Source organism: Biomphalaria glabrata, chromosome 8 (assembly GCF_947242115.1).
Source record: "Biomphalaria glabrata chromosome 8, xgBioGlab47.1, whole genome shotgun sequence".
In the NCBI taxonomy this organism is placed as follows: Eukaryota; Metazoa; Mollusca; class Gastropoda; family Planorbidae; genus Biomphalaria; species Biomphalaria glabrata.
The window spans coordinates 23819791-23846189 of NC_074718.1; the positions used below are offsets into that span (position 1 = coordinate 23819791).

A 26399-nucleotide genomic window follows, 5' to 3' on the forward strand; every position below is an offset into this window, starting at 1 on the left:
ATTTAAAAAACTGAATGTGCTATATAATGATTTTAAAAATAAAATTAAAGTATAGCAACTTATATTTAAATGTTAATTGTTCTCATAAATTAGATTTTTATAAAAAAAAATTACTTTTAAAGACTAGATCTATAAATAAATATGCAAGTCATTGGAAAAATCACGAAGTTTATTTTTAGATATATGGAGAATTCTAGACTTAGAGAGTGTAGCTCATAAGTCTTCTATGGTCTAGCTATTTTAATTAATAAAAAAAATGTGACTGTCAAAGAGTTTCTAAATTAGACTAAATCTATCTAGACCTAGCTCTAACTGTAAGGTAGACACATTCTATAGTTTAGAAGCATAGCGTAGGCCTATCCAGTTAGTTTCTAGAGATCTACTTTTGTTGAATAGAATTTTGTGGCTAATAGATCTATAAGATTTTTCTCAGTGGCGTACTAGTATAAGGTACCTATGGGTTCGGGTTCAAGAATATCTTGGTGGGCCCCCTCCCCCAATAAGACTAATGTGTGTGTGACAAAAAAGTTGAGTAATCTGAATCAGTGAATGTATCGGTAAAATTACCAAAAGACATTCCAATGCAAGTAAAGTAGCTTTTTTTAAAAAAAAAAAAGTAATAATTTATGCCATCATGCACTACGTTTGATTTAGTTAGGACTCCATACAAGTAGGCCTAATACTGTCAATGTTTGTACGGCTGTATAACAGAATGAAATGACTCAATGGTTTTTTGAAATGGACAGACAAATGTTGCATGAGTTCTATTTTCCAATATACAAATTTACATTTAGAAAACACTTCAAGATGTAAAACTATATAAACATTGATGAAAACAATTATCTAGATCTAGTACGATGTCTAAAATTATTTAACAGAAAATGGATGTAACATTTATTTACTACTTCTATCTGGCCTTTTCAATAGGTAAGCCAGCTGAAATCCGTTTCATTTATTTCTAAACGTTCAGTACAGTGAACATAATGTGCGAGCGGCTGATTTTGATTCATATATATTGAACTCTCTGTAGGGCAGAGGTCTCAAACTCATTTCAGCATGTGGGACACGGTGGAAAGTAACAACCATTCAGCGGGCCACACCACAAAAAGGGAATTTTTTTCATTAAATTTTACGAACACTACTGTCACTCAGTCACTGCAGTTAAATGCTAAAATAAAGTTTTTATAATTATTAATTACATTTATTGTAGTTTATTACATGCACAGGCAGTATAGTTTACTAAAATAAGTTGACGTTGTCTCTGTCACTAATTAAAAAGCAGAAACTGTAGTTTCCCCCCAAAAAAACAACTATAATTACTAGGCCTACTGCAGATGGCTCGTCACTCATGTTTCTGTCTACTCAGCTGAGAGCGTTTGGCAGAGACCAGACCATCAAGGTTAGGCCTGAAGTCGCGTGTATTGGCAAGCCGCAAGTTAGCTCTCAGATGCTTATCAGTCGACTGATCAGTCTTGATCGTAATGCTGTTTTGTTGATCTTCATTCTGGAAAAAAAAAAAACTGTACGTAGACCTACGTACTCCCATAACATCGCAAGAATTCTAGCAGTTGCGCAGAATAAGTTTGGAAACTTCTCTCTGGGAAGAAACTGGTAGAAATCTGGAACACCAACATCAGCGTATTTTTGCTTCAGAACAGTGTCACAGTGCAGGTCCAGTAGTTCCATCTGGACTTCCTCTGGAACGTTTTTCACTTCAACTGCGAACGAAGTGGCAACAAGGAAAAACTGGGGTTCGAGAGCAGTGAATTGCTGAAAGCGGTGTTTAAAATCTTCCAGAGTCTGGAGAGGATGTCTACGTAGTCTTTCAGGCGCTGTGCTTCAACCGTAATGCTCTGTAGAAAAAACAAATGAGCCAGGTTTCCATCTGCCAGCTGAGTGGCCTACAAAGTCATCTTGTATCTGAATGATTTGATGCGGTCAAACATCACGGTAATCAGCTGCTTTGTGCTCTGTAGTTGTGAATTGAGTGCATTGAGATCTTGCGAGATGTCAGTAAGAAAAGCAAGATCCAACAAAAACATTAAGTCACTGAGCTGAGGTATGTCTCTGTCTTTCATTGCCATGAACAATGCTATCTCCCGTCTCAGTTTTAAAAAATCTCTACAGCACTTTTCCACGACTCAACCATCTGACTTCCGTATGATAAAGCAACTCTCCGTATTCCGTTTCTAAATCAGCTAGAAATGACACAAACTGTCTGTGGTTGAGACCCCGTGCACGTATGAAGTTCACCGTCTTCACGACAACATCCATCACGTTCTTCATTTGTAGACTTTTGCCACAGAGTGCTTCTTGGTGCAGAAAGCAGTGTATGGCTGCAAAAGGTCCCGCCAAGCTGAGCTGATTCCGTTTCTCTACCATTAATCCAACAACACCAACCTTCTCTGAACACATTGCTGGTGCACCGTCCGTAGCCACTGAAACAAGTTTTTCCCACGGTAGCCCACACCTGATAATACAAGCTTCCAGTTCTTTAAACACGTCGCGTCTAGTCGTCGTTCCTTTCATGGGTAGTAAGTCCAATAGCTCTTCAGCAATGTTCAAGTTTTCTTCGACCCCACGAATGAATACGGCACAGTATGCGGTGTCTGTTACACCAGTAGACTCGTCCACTGCAATGGAATATACTACAAAGTCTTTTGCAGCAGCAATCAGTTGCTGTTGAACATTTGTCGCTGACTCGGTGATCCTGCTTGCAACTGTGTTCGCAGACAAACTTATGGCTTCGAAGAGTTTCTTTTTCTCGGGGTAGATAATTTCACTCGCCTGTAGCATACACTCTTTCACAAACTGGCCTTCAGTGAATGGTCGTGATGCCATCTCGCTAACAACAAAGCTTGCCTTCACAGATTCTTCGCTTGCAGTGGGCGGACACCTCATTTACTGATTTGTGCAGTTGTAAATCATTTCACGACTTATATGTGGTCATTGTAAATTTTATCTATTTTTTTTTAATTCGCGGACGTGGCCGCGGGCCACACAAATTTGTTTCGCGGACCCACGCGGGACACATGTTTGAGACCCCTGCTGTAGGGGGATTTTAAACTCATAACCATTTGGAGGGGTTTTAAACTTTAAAAAAAAAGCCGTCTGGTGGAGGGGGGTTTAAACTCAAAACCCCCCATTGGCTTGGCTACGCTCATAGAATTTTTGTGTGTAATTTGCTATTTTTAGCGGCACCCGAAAGGGGAAAAGACGTTACGCTATTAGTGTTGTGTGAAATGTCTGTCCGTCCGTCCGTCCCGTTTAGATCTCGTAAACTAGAAAAGATAGTGAAAACCCGACATCATAATATTTTAGTCCATTCAAAGTTCTGATATAATGGCCACTTTTTTTCTTTTCTAAAAGCGAAAAATCTTATTTTTTAAATCACTTATGCAAGCAGTTTCTTCATAAAAATAAACCACTTCTACAACTATTCACTATTAATAGTAACAAACACTGGAGGCTCTTTAGTAGGGGAGATGACTATTTGCCATATTTAGAACGTATTCATGCAAACTGTTTTTGAATTTTTGTAAAAAAAATTTTTTTTTTCATTTGTATTGCTAAGTTATATAATTTCTGTCATACTAACTACTACATTAATATGAAAAAAAAAAAACTTTTTTTTTCTCTAAAAAGAGAAAATATCTATTTAAAATGCATATAAAATGGACATAATTTAAAACAACAATTAATAAGTAATTTTTCATATTATCGCGCGAACTGCATAGCTGTTATCACGAGAACGGTACACTTCACTAAAGGAAAAAAAAAATATTTTTTTACGAAATTTTGAGGAATTAGAGATTGACCATTTTACAAATTACAAAACAATTAGATCAATTAGAAATTCATTATAAGTCAGTTAGACCAGGTTCACATATAACTTCACATTCACTTTCACCTATCCTTTGATTTACTGGACCGCTGGGGCACCACACAAGATCTTTCAGCCTTCTTTCTCCATTCTTCTCTGTCATTTGTCTTTAATCAAATTTAATTCTTATGTTCTTTATGAAAATATTGATACCTGCCTTTTTTTTACCTGAATGGGTGGACCACTTCGGGGGCCGATTTTGAGTTTGTGTTTTCACACAAACTGTCTTTGTAACCTTATTTTATATTGAAGAGTTATTTTTTTTAGCTTCAACCCCCTCTGAAGAGGGGTTTAAACTCAAAATCCAATTGGGCTAATCTCATAGTATTTTGAGTGCGTAATTTGCTTTTTTTTATATTGAAGAGGTATTTTTTAGCTTCAAACGCTGCTGAAGGGGGGTTTAAACACAAACCCCCTTTTGGCTGCGCTCATAGAATTTGGAGTGTGTAATTTGCTTTTGTATATTGAAGAGGGGATTTAGCGTAAAATTTCGAGAGGGTTTTTTAAATCAAAATCTTCATTAGCTATTCTCTTGAATTTGGGGATTGTCGTTTGCATTTTATTTTTGTTTTGTTTAATAGAAACACCTTTAAGGGGTTTTAAACTCAAACCCCCCTTGGTTATGCTGGGGCAAGTGATGGTTTAGTATTAAAATATCACCTAAAATAAACAAAATCAAAGCAAAAAATCAGTCACTAAATTACGCACTCAAAATGCTATGAGCGTAGCCAAAGGTTTTTTTTTTTTTACTTTAACCCCCCCCCCCTTTCAGCGGGGTTTGAAGCTAAAAATAAATACATCTTCAATATAAAAAAAAAAGCAAATCACGCACTGCTCCAGAGGGCTTTAAAACCCCTCCAGATGGTTTTGAGTTTAAAATCCCTCATACAGAGAGTTCTGAGTTTGAAAACATCTCTCTTCACTTTTATTAATTTTTTTTTCTAAAGCAAACTACAGTCACCAAATTCTATAATAGCAGCTATGGGTGTTGATATGGTGCGCAAAGGTGCACGCGTTCAATATAATAAAGTATCATTCTCCGCCATGACACTAATGGTTGTTGTTTGTTTATTGCTGACTGTGAACCTAGATCATAATTAACATGGTGGCAGTGGTATATTAATGATCAGAGGTAATCATTAATCAGTATATAAAGGTTAATTGTTTGCATTAATAAATAGACAACAATTCAAGGCTACGCCGTGCAATGGCAGCTAGAAATTTCCTTCCTGTACCCGAGCCGCTCGAGGTAGAAGGAAACATGGCCGCTAATTGGCAAAAGTTTCACCGGAGCTGGCGAAACTATGAGTTAGCCATTAAATTGTCGGAAGAATCAGAGGAGGTCAGAGTGGCCACCTTTCTAACAATTATAGGAACAAAAGCGATGGACATATATGATGGTCTTGAAATTGAGAAGGGAAAAGAAAGAAAGATGGAAGAAATAGTGAACAAATTTGAAAGTTTTTGCATTGGAAAAACGAATGAGACTTATGAGCGCTATGTGTTCAATACGCGAGAACAGCAAGAAGGCGAGGACATTGAAAAGTACATAACAAATCTGAGAAGACTAGCAAAAACGTGTAGTTTTGAACGCCTGGAAGATAGCTTGATTAGAGACAGAGTAGTTCTTGGTATTAGACATGAATGCCTCAAAATGAAATTGCTACAAGATAGTAGTCTCACATTGGAAAGGTGCAGAGATATTTGCAGAGCATACGAGACCGCCAACAAACAGTTGAGACAAATACAAGCCGACCCTCCAATCATTGAGAAAGTATCAACACCTTCAAGAACAAACATTCAGAAAGGTAAATGCAGGTATTGTGGAAGGATTCACGAATACATTAAAGAAAAGTGCCCTGCATGGGGTAAAATGTGCCTAGCATGCAAGGGGAGACATCATTTTGCTGTGATGTACAAAAAGAAAATTCAGCAGGTGTCAGATGATATGTCTAACGATGAAAGACAGCTACAGTCGGACACAAGAGATGATGTCATGATGGTAAAAAATGAATGGGTGATGTCTTTGGAGAACCACAAAACGAAAAGGATGACAGCAGTTATGACAGTAAATGGTCACCGTGTAAGGTTTCAAATGGATAGTGGAGCTGATGTAAATACCATCCAGGAAAAATACGTAAATAAGAATCAGATAGAAAAGGCAACGCAAAGATTACTAATGTGGAATAAGACTGAAATGAGACCCATAGGGAAAGCCACTCTAACGACGAGAAATGAGAAAACTAACGAAACATTTGAGGTGGAATATATAGTTGTACCAAATAATCTAGCATGCCTTCTAGGTCATGAAACTTTAACAAGAATGAAGTTAATCAAAGTCAATAAAGATAGGTTCATAGCATCAGTAGTGAATAACCAAGAAGAAGACTATAGTCCAAAGTTTACTGGTGATTTGGGTGACTTAGGAGAAGTGTCTTTAAAGATTGATAGCAGCATTAAGCCCAAGGTTCTGCCATGTAGAAAGATCCCTATTGCTTTACAAGAAAGAGTTAAGGAGGAGTTAAAGACCCTAGTGCAGAGAGGAATCATAGAACCAGTGATAGAGCCTACAGAGTGGGTGAGTCAGATGGCAATTGTGGAAAAAGCTAATGGAAAAATTAGGATCTGCATAGATCCACAAGCCCTGAATAAAGTTTTACTAAGGGAATTCTATAATCTTGCTACTTTAGATGACATATTGGCAGATTTGAACGATGCCAAAATATTCAGCAAATTGGATGTGCAAGAAGCTTTCTGGCATGTCAGACTAGACACAGCGTCATCTAATTTGACAGCAATGATAACCCCTTTTGGTAGATACAAATGGAAACGATTACCATTTGGACTGAAAGTGAGTTCAGAAATTTTTCAGAGACGATTAAATCTAGCACTAGAAGGACTGAAAGGCTGTTTCAATTACGTTGATGATATTATGGTGGTAGGAAGAGGAAGAACGAAAGAAGAAGCACTCAGAAATCATGATATTAACCTAAGAGAGCTGATGAAGAGATGTCAAGAAAAGAAGATTAAACTGAACCATGAAAAGTCTGTTTTTAGAACAGCTGAGATTAATTTTTTGGGTCATATTATTACAGAAGCAGGAATAAAACCAGACCCGAACAAAGTATCTGCGATTTTGAATTTGAATGCTCCAAAAGATATTTCATCAGTCCGAAGATTCTGTGGCATGGTTCAATATCTTGCAAGATTTGTTCCAGATTTGTCGACAGATTTACAGCCCATTACAGAGTTGATCAGAAAGAAAAAGAATTGTTAGCAGTGGTTGTTGGTTTGGAACGTTTTGACCAGTATACGTATGGCAGGACAGTTATAGTTCAGAATGACCATAAACCACTGGAAAACATCCTTCAAAAACCACTCAGTTCTGCTCCGAGAAGGCTACAAAGTCTAATGATGCGTCTTTATCGTTACGATATCCAGTTTCAATATGTCAAAGGCAAAAATTTGTTCATAGCTGATACTTTGAGTATAGACCCATCAGAGGAAAAGAGGGATATCCCTGATGTTTGTGTCAAAACAGTCGGACTGGCAATACCAGATGCAGTGCTGGAGAAAGTCAGAATCGAGACAGAGAAAGATAGAACAATGCAAACACTTATTCAGTATATCCTAAATGGATGGCCAGACAAACATAATAGTTTACCTGAACTCAAACAATATTTTTCACTAAGAGACATGTTAACATACGAAGACGGACTCCTGTTGAAAGGAGAACAAATAATCATACCGATATCACTTCGCAAGGAAATAGAAGAAAAACTCCATGCATCACATCTGGGAGTAGACTCAATGAAAAGAAGAGCAAAAGAAACAGTTTTCTGGCCTGGATTATCAGCTCGAATACAGGAAATAGCCAACTCATGTTACATTTGTCAGAAAAATAAACCAGCAAACCAGAGAGAAGAATTAATACATCACGAAATAGGTTCTAATCCGTGGGACAAGATTGGAATTGATTTATTTCAAATGTGTGACCAACAATATCTAGCCATAGTGGACTATTATTCCAATTTCATAGAGGTAGAAAACATGCAGTTGACAACAACACACGCAATTATAAAGAAACTGAAAGTTTTATTTGCAAGATATGGGGTGCCCAAAGTTTGTATATCTGATAGCGGACCTCAGTTCACATCGGAATATTTTTCCAAATTTATGATGGAATGGGGAGTGACTCATTTGAAATCTTCTCCAGGACACCATCAATCCAATGGAAAAGCTGAGTCAGCAGTTAAAATTTTGAAGAACATAATGAAGAAATCTAGAGAATCAAAGTCAGATGCTTATGAAGCTCTTCTGGAATTTAGAAATACTCCAAGGCAAGACACAAATCTAAGCCCAGTTCAGATGTTTTTTGGTCGGATGACTCGAACACTGATACCAAACAAAAGGAGTAACATTAAGATTTCTACATGTCAAGAGAACATTATGAGAAGGAAAGAAAAAACGTCAGATGAGTGTAAAAACATCTAATGATAAGAGGTCAAGAAATTTAAGTCAGCTGAAAACTGGACAGATGGTCTATTTCCAATCTCCTAATGACCCTACATGGAGACGTGGAAGAATCCAGTCTCAAGTCAATCAGAGAGCTTACATTATTCGAGGTGACAATGGTGCAGTGTACCAAAGAAACAGAGTGCATATTAACCCGAACAGAGAAACAGAAGAAGATATATTTCCCGATACTGATAACAACATACAGGACAATAGAACTCAGGATCAACACGTTCGCCACTCATCAACTCATCATTCCCTGCGACCAAGGGATCAGTTGAAGAAACCGACAAGATTCAATGACTATGTGTCTTAATGAACTATTGAATGTTGATTTTTAAATGTGATATGTTTCATATTGATTGAAGCGTATACATGTATGTTACGTTTAGTTGTTTATGTTGTTGTTGTTTTATTTTTTTTCTATGATACTCCCCGAAATGTTTTATTTTTTTACATTTTTTTTTTAAAGAAAAGGGGATGTTGATATGGTGCGCAAAGGTGCACGCGTTCAATATAATAAAGTATCATTCTCCGCCATGACACTAATGGTTGTTGTTTGTTTATTGCTGACTGTGAACCTAGATCATAATTAACAATGGGTGTTTTGAATTTGTTAAAAAAGACTCCCTCCAGAGATTTTTTAGTTTAAAACAGATGATTTTGACGATAAAACTTTCCCTTTCGATATAAAATCTAAAGCAAACTACAGTCACCTAATTCCAAGAGCGTAGCCAAGAGAGGTTACAAATTTCTACCAGTGGCTGGGTTCCATTAATAAAATGCAGTGAATAGTCATCTGCCAAAATTGAAAAAGTCTAAATGTGGCTCAACAAAGATGGCTAAAACGGATTTTACGAGTCAATTATAGAGATCGGGTCTCAATCAAGGAAATCCTATGCCGAACTAGGAGTCAAACCCTTAGTAAGGTTGTGACAGAGTGTCGCATGAGGTTTGCGGGATATGTTCTCCGACAAAATGAATTACGCATAATAAGAGTTGCGATGAAATGGAGGCCATTACGAGGGAAGCGCCTACTTGGTGCTACACTTTCATGGAGGTTCTCAGAGCAGGTGAGAAGAAGCTCCAGACATTGCCAGTGACAGATTTTTTGTGCCGCCCAATGCGCTGAACGACGCGGGAGGATCTAAGTCAGTAAGAATAGCACATAAGGTTTTTGAAATAAAACGTTTTAATAACAGGATAATGCACTGTAGATACCTTAAAGTATGCATTTTCTTGGCTTTTAATACCGGAAATATTGCTTAGTCTGTCTTACTACTTCACTACTTTTACCGTGGCTAAAACTATACACAATATATTTGTCTAACAAAACTAACATACTCTCTAAACTAGTACATAACAGGAAGTACGTGTGCGAGATGAACCATAGTCGTTCTAGACTAATCTAGACTGAAGGAGGCCAACCATATATATATATATATATATATATATATATATATATCTAGTCTCGAGGATGATAAATGGGCATGACATTTCCTAGTTAAAATGCGTTGTTGTGCCATATGACCGTATCATAACCATAACCAATTTAAATTATACACCCCAGTGTTTCTAAAACATTGTCCATCTACCCCCTCTCCCTTTTAGCAAGTTGTGATATGTGTGAGCGCTGTATTAAGCCTTGGAGCCAATAAGTGTTTTCCTGCTTCGAAAATTCACTCTCCTGGCGACAACAACGCTCTTTAATTTCTCAAAGTAAAACATATTCATATAAAAAAAAGTTGTAATAACAAACAAAAGAAAAAAAAGAATAACTAAAACAAAAAAAAAATAAGCTAATCAAAGGAAAAGCACCGATAACTACTGGAATTTATCTCAAGATGGCAGGGTTTAGCTCCCTTTCTGCTATATGAAACAAAATGTATTAATTAGTACTAATAAATGATTAATTAGCTTTCTAAAAAATTGATTAGTATATTTTCATCAGCTATGAATATATGTGCGAAATTTCAACTTGATCCGAGAACTGGAAGTGTGAGAAAAAGTCATGGAAAAAATCAAACCTTTTCTTTTATCACACAGAGATAGACAGACAGACAGACAGAGTAAGTTAATATAAGCTTTGTAAAAAGTGATGCGGGCTTATGCGCAAGTCAAAATAAGTTTAACCTAATCAAAAAAGGAGGTACCACTTGCCAATATATTATAATTATGTGCGGAACATTCATAGTAAATAAAGCGTGCTAACGTCTGTAGGCTTATTAAATTGGTGTGGTCATCGTAGACTTCGCCTTGTCTCGGACCTTTTCGTTAAATACAGAGCTTATATCAGCTTACTCCATCTGTCTGGTAAAAAGTTTTTACGTGTATTCTTCCCCACACCCATTCTCAGATCAAGTTGAAACTTTAAACAATTATTTATTGTGCCTAACAAAACATGGTCCCTATATATGAATATTGTATTTATGAAATGTCTTTTAAAAAATCAGTTTAAAAAAATAACCAGTTGGTCCATTAATTATTGATAATTATAATAATTATTTTGTTTGATATCGAATAAGGGAAATAACATACAGGCCTAAAGTATTGAGAGATATAGTTGTAAGTATGGAGTTCTTCCCCTTTAGATAAGTTAATTTTTAAAGGATAAAAAAAATATTTTGCTTGTTTTATGTAACGTCAAATTCGCCAATATAAAGCCTATACTAGAGATGGAAGAATTTCGACCGTTCTGACAGCAGCAAAAGGAATCGCGTTTAGAAATGTCTTTATATATATATATATATATATATATATATATATATATATATATATATATATATATATATATATATATATATATATATATATATATATATATATATATATATATAATCAGACGCCCGTCGCGAAAACGATATATATTTCTACTTAAAATATGAAACAACGTCTCATACTTAGAATACTATATATATTCATACTTAGAATACTATATATATATATATATATATATTATTTTACTCGATTCATATAATAACTTAAATTCAAACATGGATATAGATCTATAACTAAAAAAAAAAGAAAAAAAGAAGGGCATCGATTCTCCCTTTAATTTTTTTTTCACAGTTGTCAGGGCGTACAGCACCCTTCTTGACCTTGGCATCAGGTCGCATTCTCTTGGTTGGAGAAACACATATAGTCTATACTAGTCTATAGTCTTATGAGCCTATCTAAAACACGGTACGTCTTCTTACCGGTGTATCTAGAAATAATAGACATACAGGAAAGATATATCTAGGCCTACATTATTGAAAATAGTCTAGATCTATTTAACATAATTTTATTTCTAATTAGATATAGACTCTATATCTAAATCTCTCCCTCATTAGCGTAAATGTTGATATTAAAAAAAAATATTTGTTTGGCGTCTAATCTGTAGATATATTTGCATAATTAGCATAATATGGTATGGATCTCTTATACATTGTAGTAAAGTTCTTTTGTATTGGTTAATTCTGTGGGTGTGTAGGCCTAAATTTAACACAACGTGTTATTTAATAATTGGGTCAACCCAAAAAAAGTTTTTAAAATCCAGTCTAGATTAGATTGTAGACTGTCTTTAGATCTGATTGTAGTGTAACGTAAGTTAATCGGCAATTTAGAATCAATCTAGATCTAGATCTACATAACATCTCCCTGATTTAAATACTATAGATCTAGTAGAGGTTATGAACTTAAGTCTTAACATACTAAGTGATAATCATACTTACTTATACACTTATTATGACTTATAGTCTAGATCTATTTAGAATAGATCTAGATTTAGAATAGAATATCAATATATAGATCTAGATCTACATAGATCTACTATTAATATACTATATTATATAGCCTATTATAGTATAAATAATTATACTTTATACTTATAGGCCTAGATCTAGTCTAGAGATCAAGATCAAGACTAGATTTAGGTCTAGATCTAGATCTAATCTAGATATCTATATAGTATATCTATATCTATAATTATCTATAATCTAGATTATTCTAGATAATAAGATATTTAGATCTAGACTAGATATAGAATCTAGATCTATATAGAAGTCTAGAATCTACTTTTTTAGTGAGTAGTGTGTAGATCCAGACATAGATCTAGATACTATATAATATAGACTAGAGTGGAGAGTCTGCAATGCTTTGACAATGTCTAACTAGAGTCTTAAATAGATTATTAAATATAAATTCTATTTTATTTACAATGTCTACATTAATTATATTTAATTCAATAGATCTATGGCTTTTGCATTCTGAAGAGAAAAATGTCTTCTATAACAATACTCAGTCTCAGAAGAATCTCATCTTCCACAAATACTAGGTATGTACATTACTATCGAGGAATTATGTCTATAAAGCCATGCATATCATTTAAATAGTACCACCAGCATAAGTTTTCTGGTAAAAAATTATGGGTAAAAATTGTTTCTTTCTTGTCTATAATATTCTGACAATAAGAAAAAGTTCAAGAGGTCACTGGCATGTCACTTGAAAATTCTGATCACATCTTACAAGCTTATATATTTTAATTATTTTATCAAGAATCTAGATATAGTCAATATTACATAGATAATGGTTTCAGAACTACAACAAACAAATGTATCCTTTGTAATTAGATCTATAAAAATGAATTATGTTTACAATCAATAATAGATAAATAATATTGTGTTGTTATGATACAGTATTTAGTAATTTAATGCATTGGATCCATTTTTTTTGGCTCATCAATATTGTTAATATCATTAATCAGAAACCTTTAAAATACTGGTACATAATGAATATATAATTTTGCTTAATTCGCAACATTTTTTTACCGGTTAGAATAAGAATCTTTAGTAAGTAAACTATCACTTTATCTTGAAGATCCTGTTATCTAAGTCTCTTGTGTACTAGTTTCAATTTAAACCATGCCATTTATTAATAGAGTAATTCTTGTTTTGTTTTTATTTGTTTACAGTAGCTTCACACTTTTTATTCTGCTTGCTGGTTGGATTTATTTTTAATTTCAATTATTGTGAAAATAGGTGTGTGTTGTATTTAACATTTCTATTCTAACACACATATATATAACAATGTTTTTCTCAGTAATTTTGTGTCATAAAGTTAAGAGTTTTTATGTTTTTATTGCTAAGACCGTTCTTCTTTTACAAATATCAATGTTTACACATAAAACTAGCAGTTCATCATTAAAACTAATAGCTCCTATTTCAGCATTTTTTTTTGTAAATACTATCCTCTTTCAGTCAATCCAGTACCCCATAGCATGTGTTGAGAATCTTTGTTCTAACACTAACGATGTTGTTTGTAGTTTATCTTTAATGCTTTTACTCTATATTGACACATAGTCCATAGTAAGGTTCAAGTCATTTTCATTTATGTCAATAGCTTTTAATGATTAATTTAACCTTTTGATTCTAACACATAGAATGTTGTTACTACTTTTTTCCTAAATTTTTAACTCATGCATTTAAATAGATTTTCATAAATATAAGACATTTGCTTTCAATGCATCTAAAATCTTTCTAGTTAAACACAACACCAGAAACACTTCAAATATTTAAAAGTTTTCCTCTACAGTTGAGAACAGCAAATCTGATAACATAATACAAAAGTCAGGCATGCAAACCCAGGTGTAGATTTTAGCTGATTACAGCTCAAAATACTGGGGTAATTTTATTTTTTAGCCTTGAGAAAAAAAGTTAGGATATTTTCCAGCATTCGTTTAGTGTGTTCACAATTTTATAACAGATGCGAAACATGCATTAAAGAGTTCCTCCAATAATGGTAGCAGTATTAATACATTTCCAATGTTTTTTTTTTTAAATTATAACAATTATAAAACAAAAGTTACGCAGGAAAACTATTGTTATTTCTTTGGCTTTAGTGCAACCAGTCTTGGGTGCACTTGATTTATTTTGTATACTTTCAAAGTTCTCTTCTGCCTTGGATTCACACTGCCTAAGAGTCAGAACTTAGTAAGAATAGTTCATGTGGCTAGATGTTAAAGACTTGAAGCTCAGAATTTATTGTGCATTTGCCTAATTTTGTGAATTCTTTTTATAAAGTGTAAACAGTATATTACAATATTTGAAAAACTTATGTTGACCATGAACCAATTAAAAAAACAAACATCGTACAACAAAGTTATCTCAAGTTGTATTGGAAAGTGAAGAGCTCTTGAGATAATAGGCTTAGTCAATTTCAATGTGTTCTTGAAATGGCTTCATTAAAAGTCAAGGATGCAAAGAAGTTTATCTTTAAGGTATCTGACCCACTTTAAAGATCTTGTCAAATATTGTCTGGTATGCATTGAACAAATTTTTTTGGGCCCAGATAGTTTACTTAAGCAACAGTATTATTACACTTAGTTCAATCCTTGTTCAGGCAATTTGTTTGTTTCTACTTGGATATAATTTGTGTTTCTTTTATAATACTTAGTTAAGGCTAAGTACAGAAATATGCTGTAAATGACATAAAAATTAAATAAATACAATTTTTAACTATGGTATGTAGGTCTGTGGTCACTGGTGTGTTATTATTAATTTAATACTACAACAAATGTATAAGCTACATACATTACACAGATTCATAATAAACCTACTAAGATATCATTACCTTTGTTGGAAGCCAAAATAATAATTATTTAAAAAGAAAAAAAAAAAAAAACAATAACTAAACTTTAAAAAATTTAGATATACAAATATATTATCTCAATGCATGCTATTAGAATTTTTATTTGAAATTTCAAAACCTTTTTTTTTTTTTTTTATTGTATTCTATCTAAAACTATCAGTTGATTTAATTTTGTGGTTAATGTTGTTCATTAAATATAACTCAACTTTATAATCTTTTCATATAAATCATGGCTGTATTGTAACATTGCATTAATGGAAAACATAGTTTGAATGACTTAAATGACTTTACAATTTACTTAATATAAAATAATAAAAAAAAAAGAATAAAGAAAGCAAAACCTAATTAATTTTAGATATACCTCTGCAGAAACCTCACAACATATTTTCTAGATCTCTACTTATTTCATCAAATATGAACCAGTCAGTACTTAAAAACAAAAAGCTAAGATGATTGATATTTCTTGGCTTAATCTACTATGTTCATCTACTAGAGCAGGAAAACTAAACCTTTTTTTGTTTTAATTTACCATTGTGTCCAGACACTGGTCAGCCCTTCATTCAACTCTTAGAACAATGTCTATCTACAATGCAGTGAATGAGCCACTCTTGGAATATGCGCCTGGTAGTCAGGAGAGAAGAGACATTGAAAAGGCTTTGCAGAAGTATATTGGTAAAACAATAGATGTTCCCATTGTCATTGGAAATGAGGAAATCCGGACAGCACAAGTCAGGAAACAAGTTGCAGTAAGTCTGAGGAAGAAATCTATTGTTATTTGTGATTTTCTTGTATATAATAGGGTGCATTTTAAAATGAAATTGCATAAAAAAAGTCATATAAAAATATAAAAAAATGTTTTAAAAAAACAAAACTATATTGAGTGAAGGGAGAGCATAATTAAACACTTCCATATCTCTTAATATTGCAAGGTTTTTCTGTATAAGATTTATTTATTAGTACTAGTTGATTAAATAATTATTTTTTATTACTGAATGATTGTGAAAATTTCATCTTTATACGAGAATGGGAAGTGGAGGAAAAGTGTACAAGAATCCTCACATGCAGGCAAGCTGAGTAAATTAATATAAGCTTTAAAAAAATTAAATCCATTCCTACATTATGTTGAAATAATATAGTAAACAAAACATTCATATTTTTTTTTTCCTAATTTTGGGGATATTCTAAAAAGTATAGATACATGATAAATATCACAACATGTTAGTGTCGAAATGACCATACTTTAAAGGACTAAATGGGGATAAAAGTTTGTTTGTGTGGTGCCTCTTAGTTGGAAGGAATAAATGGCCACGTGGGAAACAAAAGATTGGGCACCTCTTTCAGACTTTGCGATTTAAATGGTAGATGATGTAAACATTGTCTGTTTCTAGGCTCAATGTTAAGGAGGGTGTCAAGTGGCCAGTACAAAACCAACCGTTTTTACTTTCCCAATTACCCATTAGAGTTGAATGAACACCTGAAATTCAATGTCCCAGTCTTCACTGAGAATCAAAACCAAGATCTATCTGTTCAGTAGCCAAACACTTTACTAGTCAACCACCATGCTTTATACCCCAGCTCTAAATCTATTTTTTTCTCCCTAAAGCCCAAATGGATAAATAAATGATTCTTTAAGTGTAATAAATACTAAATGTATTTAATATAGTAATAAAATATTTAATATAAAAAAGCCTATACATATTCATTAAATACATACTTTTTTTTTTAATTCACTTTTTTCCCCACTTAAACTTGTTAAAGTAGTAATTTTTTTTTAAGGTAAATATATCTAAAATATCATTCAATGAAATCTAAAAAAATCTTCTGATCTTTTTTTTTTTTTTAAAGCCTTTTGATCATAAATGGGCAGTGGCAACATATTACTATGCAACTCCAGTAAGTCAATGATACTTGCTATATAAACTAAAATATTGTATTTATTGACTAATTAGCTGGATCATATTTATATCATGAGTTTTATGATATGTATGCTGTCTGTGCATGATTTTAAAAAGTAGATAAATATCTACCAATTAACATATGGTTATATTAAAACAGGACATAATCAATAAAGCTATAGAATCCAATCTGAAAGCTAGAGCAGATTGGGAAAAGCGTCCTCTTCAGGAAAGATGCAACATTTTTTTGAAGGCAGCCGAATTGATTAGTAAGCATCGCATGGATGTTATTGCAACTACTATGATTGGCCAGGTAATCGTATTAATGTAAATAGCAGAGCAAATACCACTTTCCAACATTTAATGTAAATTTTTGCTTCTTTTTTTACTCTTTTTTTTTTTTTTATTTAAAACATATCAGCCCAAAAAATATTGTTTGTTTTCTTCCCATTAAAACCATGTTTTTTTTTTTTTTAAAGAAAAATGTAGGAAATGGATAGATAAGCCTGCTATAATTGTCATAGAAAAAAAAACTGGTCTATATTCATATTATTAATAAATAAAATATATATTTATTTATATAGCACCATTAACAAATATTATGAAGGCCTAACTAAATGTACAAATATTTATAGTATGAACTTGCCATATAAAATGATTCTAAAAATAAAAACTGCTATTTAGCTATATAGATGTATGCATTAAATTGACGATAGTAGGTGGTCAGTATATAGAAACAATTTTTTTGCCTGTCCCTTATTATTGCACCATAAAGGCTTATTGGACATGGGTCATGTAAAAAACAAACAAAAAAAACAACAACTTACAAACTATCAAATATTATATATCTTGTATTACGTTATTAAGAGATTAAAATAGAAATATCTAAAAGTTATGCCACAAGGTTTGTTAAGCAAGGTAATACAACTAAGACATGAATTAGTGTGTACAGAAAAAAAAAGTTTTATCTGTTTGGCAATTATTTTTTCATGGCCTCCACTCAAAACAAAATTGTTTGTTCTAAAGATATATTACTAATGAAATCATGAACCACAAATATTTTTAGTATTAAATAATGAAACAAAGTATCTGAAAGTAATGAATACAATTTCAAAAGCAATAAATTGTTGCAAATGCAAAATTAAACATAGTTCATTATACTATAAATGTAATTAGAGATAGGTGTTCTCAGGAATGGCCACTATTCTTGAGTAAAGATGAAAACCCAAATCTGGGATTTTTGGTTTGTGCCATTTTCTTTATGCAGTCCAATTTTTTAAATAGATTTTTTAAATTTTCAGTTTCAAATGTTGTGTTGAAAATTTATTTCCATTCAGGCAAAAAATATTTGGCAGGCAGAGATTGATGCAGCAGCTGAGCTAATTGACTTTCTCAAATTTAATGTAATGTTTGCACAAGTATGTATGGGTAGACATTAGTTTCGTTTAATTAATTAGACTAAAAGTTTTTTTTAGTATGTAACTCAATTATTAATTCTACACAGATATGAAAAAAAAATGTTTATGTATAATAATCTCAGATTCTTATTATTTGAAATCCGGTCTGTTCACACACTCATAAACATTTGATTTCTATTTTATTTTGTTTTAAGCATGTAGTTTCATTTTCATACAATGGTTTTCACATTCATTTATAGATTATTTTGTTTATTTAGTTTCATTCTCTTTATTTTGAAATAAACTTACTGAAAAGTGATCCATGTTTATATCCTGTTTAGAAGACAACACAGTATCAACCATTGAGTCCAACACCAAATGTCACCATGAACAGCATGTCGTACAGAGGATTAGAGGTGAGTAGGCTTGCAGAGAGTCTATCAGATATATAAATTATGTGGAGCTAAAAGAAAAGCTTCTGGGTATATAATCATGTGCTGTTAGCAGCATCACAATGTCTAATTTTATTTGTGGAATTTAATCATTTTAATCAAATCTATACAAATTATTGAAATTGGTTGTTATAATTCTTGATTTAAGTTTCTATTTGTTAAAAATTATTTCATTCCAGGGTTTCTGGGCAGCGGTCTGTCCATTTAACTTTACTGCTATTGGTGGAAATCTACCTATGGCGCCTGCAATAATGGTGATTATACAAATTTACATATTTTGCCTAATTCATTATTCAAATCTTCATTAAAAAAAACTCTTGTTTAAATAGATACAATTGGATATAGAAGACGAGTAATTTAAATAGTTAAGCCAAATTTAAAGTACAAAATCTGAAATGATTGCATTAAAAAACAGCTATGAATTCAAGAAATTTTGATTCATAATCAGCCTTTAAAAGGTGTTATATGCCACATTTGAGTCTGTCAAATATAGTCATCTAAAATTCCAGTAAATTGTCTTATTTAAGGACTTGTAGTCAGAATAAAGCTTTTAAGGTTATGATTGTTGTCTTTGAAGAAACCAAACAGAATTTTCAAATGATGATTATACTAACTAAATTCTCACTGTATTTGTTGCCAGGGTAATGTAGCCTTGTGGAAACCATCAGACACTGCAGTTCTCTCTAATTATACTGTGTATAAACTCTACAGAGAAGCTGGCCTTCCCCCTGGTGTCATTAACTTTATTCCAGCAGATGGACCATGTTTTGGAGATACTGTTTTGGCATCTCCAGATTTTGCTGGGCTTAATTTCACAGGGAGTGTTTCGTAAGCATTTCATTTCTTTAGTAAATAATTTTAAAAGACAGGTTGATTGTAAATTTTCCCCAATTCTAAAGCCAACTTTTAAAGTATGTGTTTGTCATTAGGCCAACACAATGTCAAATCAACTTTATCTTTAACTTTGCTTTAAAGTCAATGACACACAAAGTTTGACAGCTAAAAGCATGACCACTATGTATCCATGCTCATTTTTGGAAAAGATAAGATACTGTATTGAGAATTGTTTGTAATTTTACTATTCAATTTTTGTTACAAATTATATTCTGTTAACATTCTATTAATATGGAAGTAAAAGGGTTATTTTCTTTTAATTGCAGTACTTTTAAAACGCTGTGGAGACAAATTGCACAGAACATTGATATTTATAAAAATTTCCCAAGAATCATTGGAGGTAACTTTAGATGTACATAATTATTTAAAGGAAATGAATTTTTTTTTTATTACAGTAATTGTATTAATAATCTACTAATCAATATATAAGCTAGCAAAGCTGACTTGTAATTAAAAAAGTGGGAAAATGCCATACCAGATGCGGTTTTGGGGCTTTTAATTAAATAATATATGTTTATATGTAGGTAGGGATGGTTTTAGCTATAACACAATTTATAAATCATAATGATGGGGCAGTTGTACTCACATGACACATTATACACAATCTGATTTTTGTATTGTTAGGGTTATAATTTAAGAAATGGATTAAAAGAAATTGTTAATTTAATCAAATTTTTTTTTTTTATGTTTACATGTATGTGCATACAACATGCTTATTGAGTTGTTTTTTTTTGTTTTTTTTAACATAAATAACTGGGGCACCAATGGACACTTATTTAACTTGTATATTTAACTTACAATTATTTTAAAAAAATTACGAATTTTGATATCTAATGTTATAGAAGAAAATGTATGTTCCACCAGGATAGATAAAATAAGACAGGAAGTTTCAGAGATTTAACTAGTATTCCAATTTATTTTCATGGATTTGTTCCAGTGCTATATTCATTTTAAGTTTTCTTTCCATCTTCTGTGCCTGATGTCTACAAGGGCTTGCCAGTGGGCATCGGATGTGTGTCCCCTGGCAGACAACTGCTTTGTCTGCATCAGATGTGGGAAAATATGCAGGTCGCAACTATTTTTTTGAGCCATGCGAAACACTGAACTCATTCTTAATATGTAGAATCGTAGAAATTGCCATTTTATTTATTTATTTTATTTTCATTTTGAAGTTGCTTTAATAAAATGACAAAGAATCTGCTAAAATCTATCATCACAATTATAGATATATTCAGTAAAGGAAAACACAACTTTAACAATTAGTTCGATATATGTTATGTTGGATTAATTGTCTGCCAAAATGTTTCATTTTTAAAGTAAATAACATTTATCTATAAAATAAAAACCCATTAAAAATTAATTAGAAAAACCCTTGATATTATAAGTTTCTCTTATTGCCTTTTTTCCCCCCTAAAGAGTGTGGAGGCAAGAACATGCATTTTGTGCACCCTTCTGCTGATATTGATTCGGTTGTGACTGGGTCTATAAGATCAGCATTTGAATACAATGGTCAGAAATGTTCTGCTTTGTCACGAATGTATGTGCCACAGTCTCTGTGGCCACAGATCAAGTCCAGGATGTTAAGTATTGTGAAAGAAATTAAAGTGGGATCACCCCTTGATAGAGAATCATTTGTTACTGCTGTTATTGATGATAAGGTAAATCTTAATCACCTTTTTTTAAACCAATATAAAAAGTTTTATTTTATGTTCCACAATTTCATTTTCCAATGCTTCATTTTCCCCACATGAAGATTTAACTGTAATGCTTTTGTAATAATACTGTTTTTAAGTTTGTTTTCTTTTCAGTTAATATATTTATTTAATATATTATGGTATAAAAAATATCAATAATCAGGATTGATTTTCTCAGCAATAAAGAAATGGTCATTTTATTTTTTCTTTATGCTTTTTTTATCAAACAATGTACCTTTGTTTCTAAGTGTTATATTAAAACATATTTATGAATCTTAAGATTAGTGTTTTCACATATTATTACGTAATCATCTTCTTTTTTGAAGTAACATCTGTATCATATAAGATTATTACTACTTTCATCCTGGTGCATCACTAAATTTATTAATAGCATTACTTTTGTAACAGTGAAAATTTTTTTATATTGCCTTCTAGACACAATTCTGCTATTAGTAATATCCTCAAAACATTTTCTTAAGGCTTTTTCTAGAATTAAAAGCTACATTGAACATGCCAAAAACAGTTCCAACCTTGCTGTTATTGCTGGAGGAAATTGTGATGATAGGTAATTAGCCTTTTAAAGCCCACATACAAGTTGTAACATTTAGACACGACATTTTTAATTTAATATTTGTTCTTAATTCTTGTTTTTTCTTTCCCAGTAAAGGCTATTTCATCGATCCTACAATTATTGAAACCAAAGATCCATTTGATAAAATTATGCAGGAGGTATGGAATTAATGCAGAGTAGAACACTTATTTTTAAATTCCAGATTGGATAGGTCTTATAATGTGATGATGATGATGAATGAAAAATCAAATGGAGTAAACAAGTTCCAATCTTTTAGTTCAATGCTTAACAAGTTTTAGGTGGACAAAACATTTTGCCTTGTTTTTGTTTTGTGTAATTCTATCTTTTTTATTCAATTAATTTTTTTTTAAATTGTATTTTTAATTTCAGGTTGCATTTCTTACATTAAGTTTTTATTATTCATTTTATCTAGAGTTTCTAAAATAAATGTGCTGCCATTTTTTATAATAAAATGTTAATTCATTTCTAGTTTTTAGTGAATGGTACACATTTTTTTAAACAACAGTACAACTTTTTTTTATTCAACAATGTATTGTAGGAAATATTTGGTCCTGTTGTGACTGTGTATGTGTACCCTGACAATCAAGTTCTAGAAACTGTTCAAATAGCCCAGAAAACATCACCCTATGCCTTAACTGGAGCAATATTTGCACAAGACAAGTACATTTTATGCTATATTAATAAAATATTAATAATCTGAACTATCTTGTATAAAGAATTATAGCTCATCTTTATTCTTTTAATAATTTTCTTTCAGAGCTGCTAAAGAAGAATTGACTGAGGCTTTTCGCTTTTGTGCTGGCAACTTTTATATCAATGATAAAAGTACAGGATCAATTGTTGGCCAACAACCTTTTGGTGGCGCAAGATTATCAGGTAATAACTTTTTTTTTGGCTAAGAAAATAGCACTCAAATTTTGTAAAGGATTAGCTAAATGTATGTTTTTTTAATATATTGTTGCTCAGTCATACAATAGTCTTTTTAGCAATCTCTTTATAAAAAAATTGCCAAATAATTCTTGAGAAATAAGTCCATACATATCATAGAAATATCCAAAAGTATTATTATGCTTCCATAACTTGAAGCCTGGAAAGGTTTTCTGAAATGTTATGCTGAATATATTACAAGGTGTCAAAAGATGATTTCCACCTAGAAGAGTAAGCTTGTTTTTTTAGAAGATTTTGGTAATGATGTGGACACATTTTCTTGCTTTAAATATGTTTTTGAACATGAAGAGTTCTACCTATCAATACTTCTATCGTTACAGATTGACTCAACAAGATTTAATGCATTTGCTAGGCATTCCATACTTTATTTATTGATCTGGACTATACGTTAATATTAATTGCTGAAACACAACTGACAAAACATATTGAGTATCAAGTTTACACGTAAATATTTAGAAAAAAACTTAAGCACCTGGAAAACCACCAGCTCATACTGGATGGACAACAAATAGACTTATTCCAAAATTTTATATTATATTATATTTTAATTGAGGTGCATGGTTGCCAAAAGTGTGCAAATTTGATGGTGAGTAACTTTTTGAAAATAAAAAACAACAACATAGAGATCATATAACAGCACAGGAGGATCTTAGTCTAAGTAAGTAAGACCATATAAAGAAATGATCTTACAACAAAACTGTCCTTAGATAAGTCATCCATGGAACATGAGGAAAGCAAAGATAGAAAATTACAGATTTAATGCGTCCAAAAGGATCTGTGTGTCATTTACTCTAATCTTATTAAGAAGTAGTTAAATTTAAATGATGCGACATATAGAAGGCCACACCTTGTTCAAGAAACAGGTTAGATGGACAGTTGCACTCAACAGGTAAACCAGCTCTTTACAGAACAAGATCTTAAACATAATTAAGTTGGTTCTTCTTTATGATTAAGAAACATGGAGAGACACAAAAACAAATATGGAAACTCTCCAGACTACTGTCAACTTGTGGGAGAGAACCAAGGAAAAACCCTTATCCCAGGATATTAAAGTGAAAGTGGAGCTGTAAAGAACACACCCTGCAAAGTACCAATGTTGTAAGGCAGGCACTTGATGCGTCCGCAAGAAAAGAGGAGAGTAGGCAGGCCCATGTGAACATGGAAGAGGTCAGTCACCATCGAAGGTGAGGATACTGGAATGACATGGGAGCAGATGAGGAAAGTTGCTCAGATCAGAACTTAGTTCAGTGGAAAGGTGTGGTTGTGGCCCAACGCTTCCCAGGAATAAGTCAAAGTAACTCAGGTAAACCAGAAATGGCAAAATGAAACATGGAAATCCTCTTAGATGTTCTTGAAAACAACATTCAATATGTATATATTGACAAAGAAAGGAGAAGTTAAGCACATTTCACTATGTGGTGATAATGAACAAACTAACTACATTACTCTTTGGCTTTCACAATGAATGTGATTAGATTCAAGAGTTCAGATGTTAGACTTTATGAAGCAGAAGATATTTTTCTTGTACTGTTAATTACATTTTTTTTTTAATTTAATTTTTTTTCATTTTGTTTGCCCAGGTACTAATGATAAGGCAGGGGGTCCCTTCTACATGGCCAGATTTACATCACCTTTGTCTATAAAAGAAACGTTTGTCTCTCAGAAAGCTTGGCGTTATCCTTCTATGGAAAACTAAAGAAAACAAAATTAGGATAAATGAACTTAGAACTTATTAACAAATTATATAATGAAATTACCAATTTTATGGTAGATTATTAATATAATGTTTCAAGAAAGTCTTGAGTGTTTCTATTCTAATATCAAATATGTTATGAATTATTTTTATTGTGACCAGTAAATGAATGCATAGAAAGTTTGAATAGAAAAAATAGTTCAGTCTATAAGATTAGATATTGAAATTTATTGCAAACATTTTGTAGGTACATATTCATAATATTGATGCCAATTTTCTTATTGGTTTTTAAGTTTTCATTACAGTATTTATTTAAAATGGAAAAAATAATTCAACTCTATTTTTAATTATTTTGTTTTAAAATAATATTTATTTATTTGTCATGTGCCATCTCCAGATGTTTAAAAAAAAAGCATTTATCAGGATTTTATTTACAAGTTACTTCAGATATTTTCTACAACTATTTAGTGATGCTGTTTGTTAAGCAGTTCACTATATTCAGGATATTTTTTAGCGCTATGTAAACCTAGCAATCTCACTCTCATCTGCTTATACATTGTATATTTCTCTTTTTAAGTTTGGAGTTTTCTTTCTTGTGATATTATTTTCAAAATGTTGTTTATTACAAAATCAAGTCCTGTCACTATGAAAGCATACATTGATTGTTATAGATCAATTTGGTGTGGGTAATGATGAAACCCTGTTCAGTTTCTAAGTCAAACCTGTGTTTCCAGTATTTTGAGTACCTGGTACCAACATTTTTTTCTCTCCAAGAAATTAATAATTAGAACATTTTTTTTTTTTTTTAAAGAATTTGTTTTTCATAACATTTGTTAGCAGTCAGGTATTTTTAAGTTCTATTAAAATAACAATTTCACCAGTCCAAAAAATATTCTGTATTTGTGAATGTTGAATACTACTACTATTTCCATTAAAAGTATAAATTATATTGGTTCACAATTGAAGAGAAATAATAGTCATTGCTGTAAGATTTCTAATTGATTTTAAGTTTATACACTTATTTTAAAATATTGTGATTCTGGGCAAAAACAAAAATCTCGTTTTTTTCTGAACATGGAATCATATTGTTATGTTTTAGAAGATCTTTATTTACATGAGAAAACATTTGAAGGTGCAACATAGATATACATTTTATTGTACTACACCTTTTTCTCTTTTTTTTTTTTTGCAGTGGTTAAATGACTGAAATAAATAAAAATGTTGACATTATCTTTTTTGTATGTTTAGAGAGTTGTATTGTACTAGCCTCAACATGTAAATGACTACCTAGCTTAACAATAACTTTATTTCTATTTATTTCTTCATTGCTTTATTTTGGTTATTGAAACTTTTTAAATGGTAAAATCATAGACTTCATAGATTTTTAGACTGTAAATCAGAAACAATCCGAGATTGATCGATTCACAGACCTATATATCTGATTGATCGATTCACAGACCTATATATCTTTTCTGTCTTAGAAAAGAAATAATCTTTAAAGTTTAGAAATAATGCAAAATCACTTCTCAGATTTTCTTTAGAATGGGCTATTAGTCACAGAACTATATATTCACACAAATATATGAAACAAAGCCATTTCCTGTTAGTTCCCATTGAGATGTTTCAGAAATCCTAGATTGAAATAGAATCTAATTCATGCTGTTGATTTAAATCATCTTATGTACATTTTAAATAGGTTGATTACCTAGATCTTTCTAGATTATGTATCTAAAAATTGCATAATAATAATTATGAGACGAGAGTACTCTTATTTTTGATGTTCAATTACTAGATCTAGAAATTAAATTA

The 26399-nt window shown here is 31.8% G+C and overlaps 1 protein-coding gene across 7 annotated transcripts; it reads left to right on the forward strand.

Annotated features, from left to right (window-relative positions):
- The first annotated feature begins 178 nt into the window (after positions 1 to 178).
- On the forward strand, positions 179 to 25820 carry LOC106054564 (delta-1-pyrroline-5-carboxylate dehydrogenase, mitochondrial-like). 7 transcript variants are annotated; one of them, XM_056038932.1, is made up of 18 exons: positions 179 to 319; positions 11468 to 11581; positions 12628 to 12713; positions 13350 to 13416; positions 15567 to 15771; positions 16871 to 16918; positions 17081 to 17233; positions 18258 to 18338; positions 18659 to 18733; positions 18949 to 19023; positions 19410 to 19597; positions 19930 to 20003; positions 21080 to 21321; positions 21837 to 21922; positions 22020 to 22086; positions 22488 to 22609; positions 22707 to 22825; positions 24478 to 25820. In XM_056038932.1, the coding sequence occupies exons 5-18, from the start codon at positions 15601 to 15603 to the stop codon at positions 24591 to 24593; spliced, it is 1617 nt and encodes a 538-aa protein (XP_055894907.1). In that variant the 5' UTR covers positions 179 to 319; positions 11468 to 11581; positions 12628 to 12713; positions 13350 to 13416; positions 15567 to 15600; the 3' UTR covers positions 24594 to 25820. The 7 variants fall into 7 exon arrangements, 6 of the variants coding, with proteins under 6 accessions (XP_055894907.1, XP_013065934.2, XP_055894906.1 ...); XM_013210480.2 differs by lacking the exon at positions 13350 to 13416; XM_056038933.1 differs by lacking the exons at positions 179 to 319; positions 11468 to 11581 and adding an exon at positions 11869 to 11982.
- Positions 25821 to 26399: the final 579 nt, after the last annotated feature.

What these genes read in the sequence shown, in the direction of transcription:
- LOC106054564 (XM_013210479.2), top strand. An exon ending in CAACTACTATGATTGGCCAG is followed by an intron (nt 17,234 to 18,257) that starts GTAATCGTATTA and finishes ATTTCCATTCAG; the next exon opens with GCAAAAAATATTTGGCAGGC. An exon ending in CTATGGCGCCTGCAATAATG is followed by an intron (nt 19,024 to 19,409) that starts GTGATTATACAA and finishes ATTTGTTGCCAG; the next exon opens with GGTAATGTAGCCTTGTGGAA.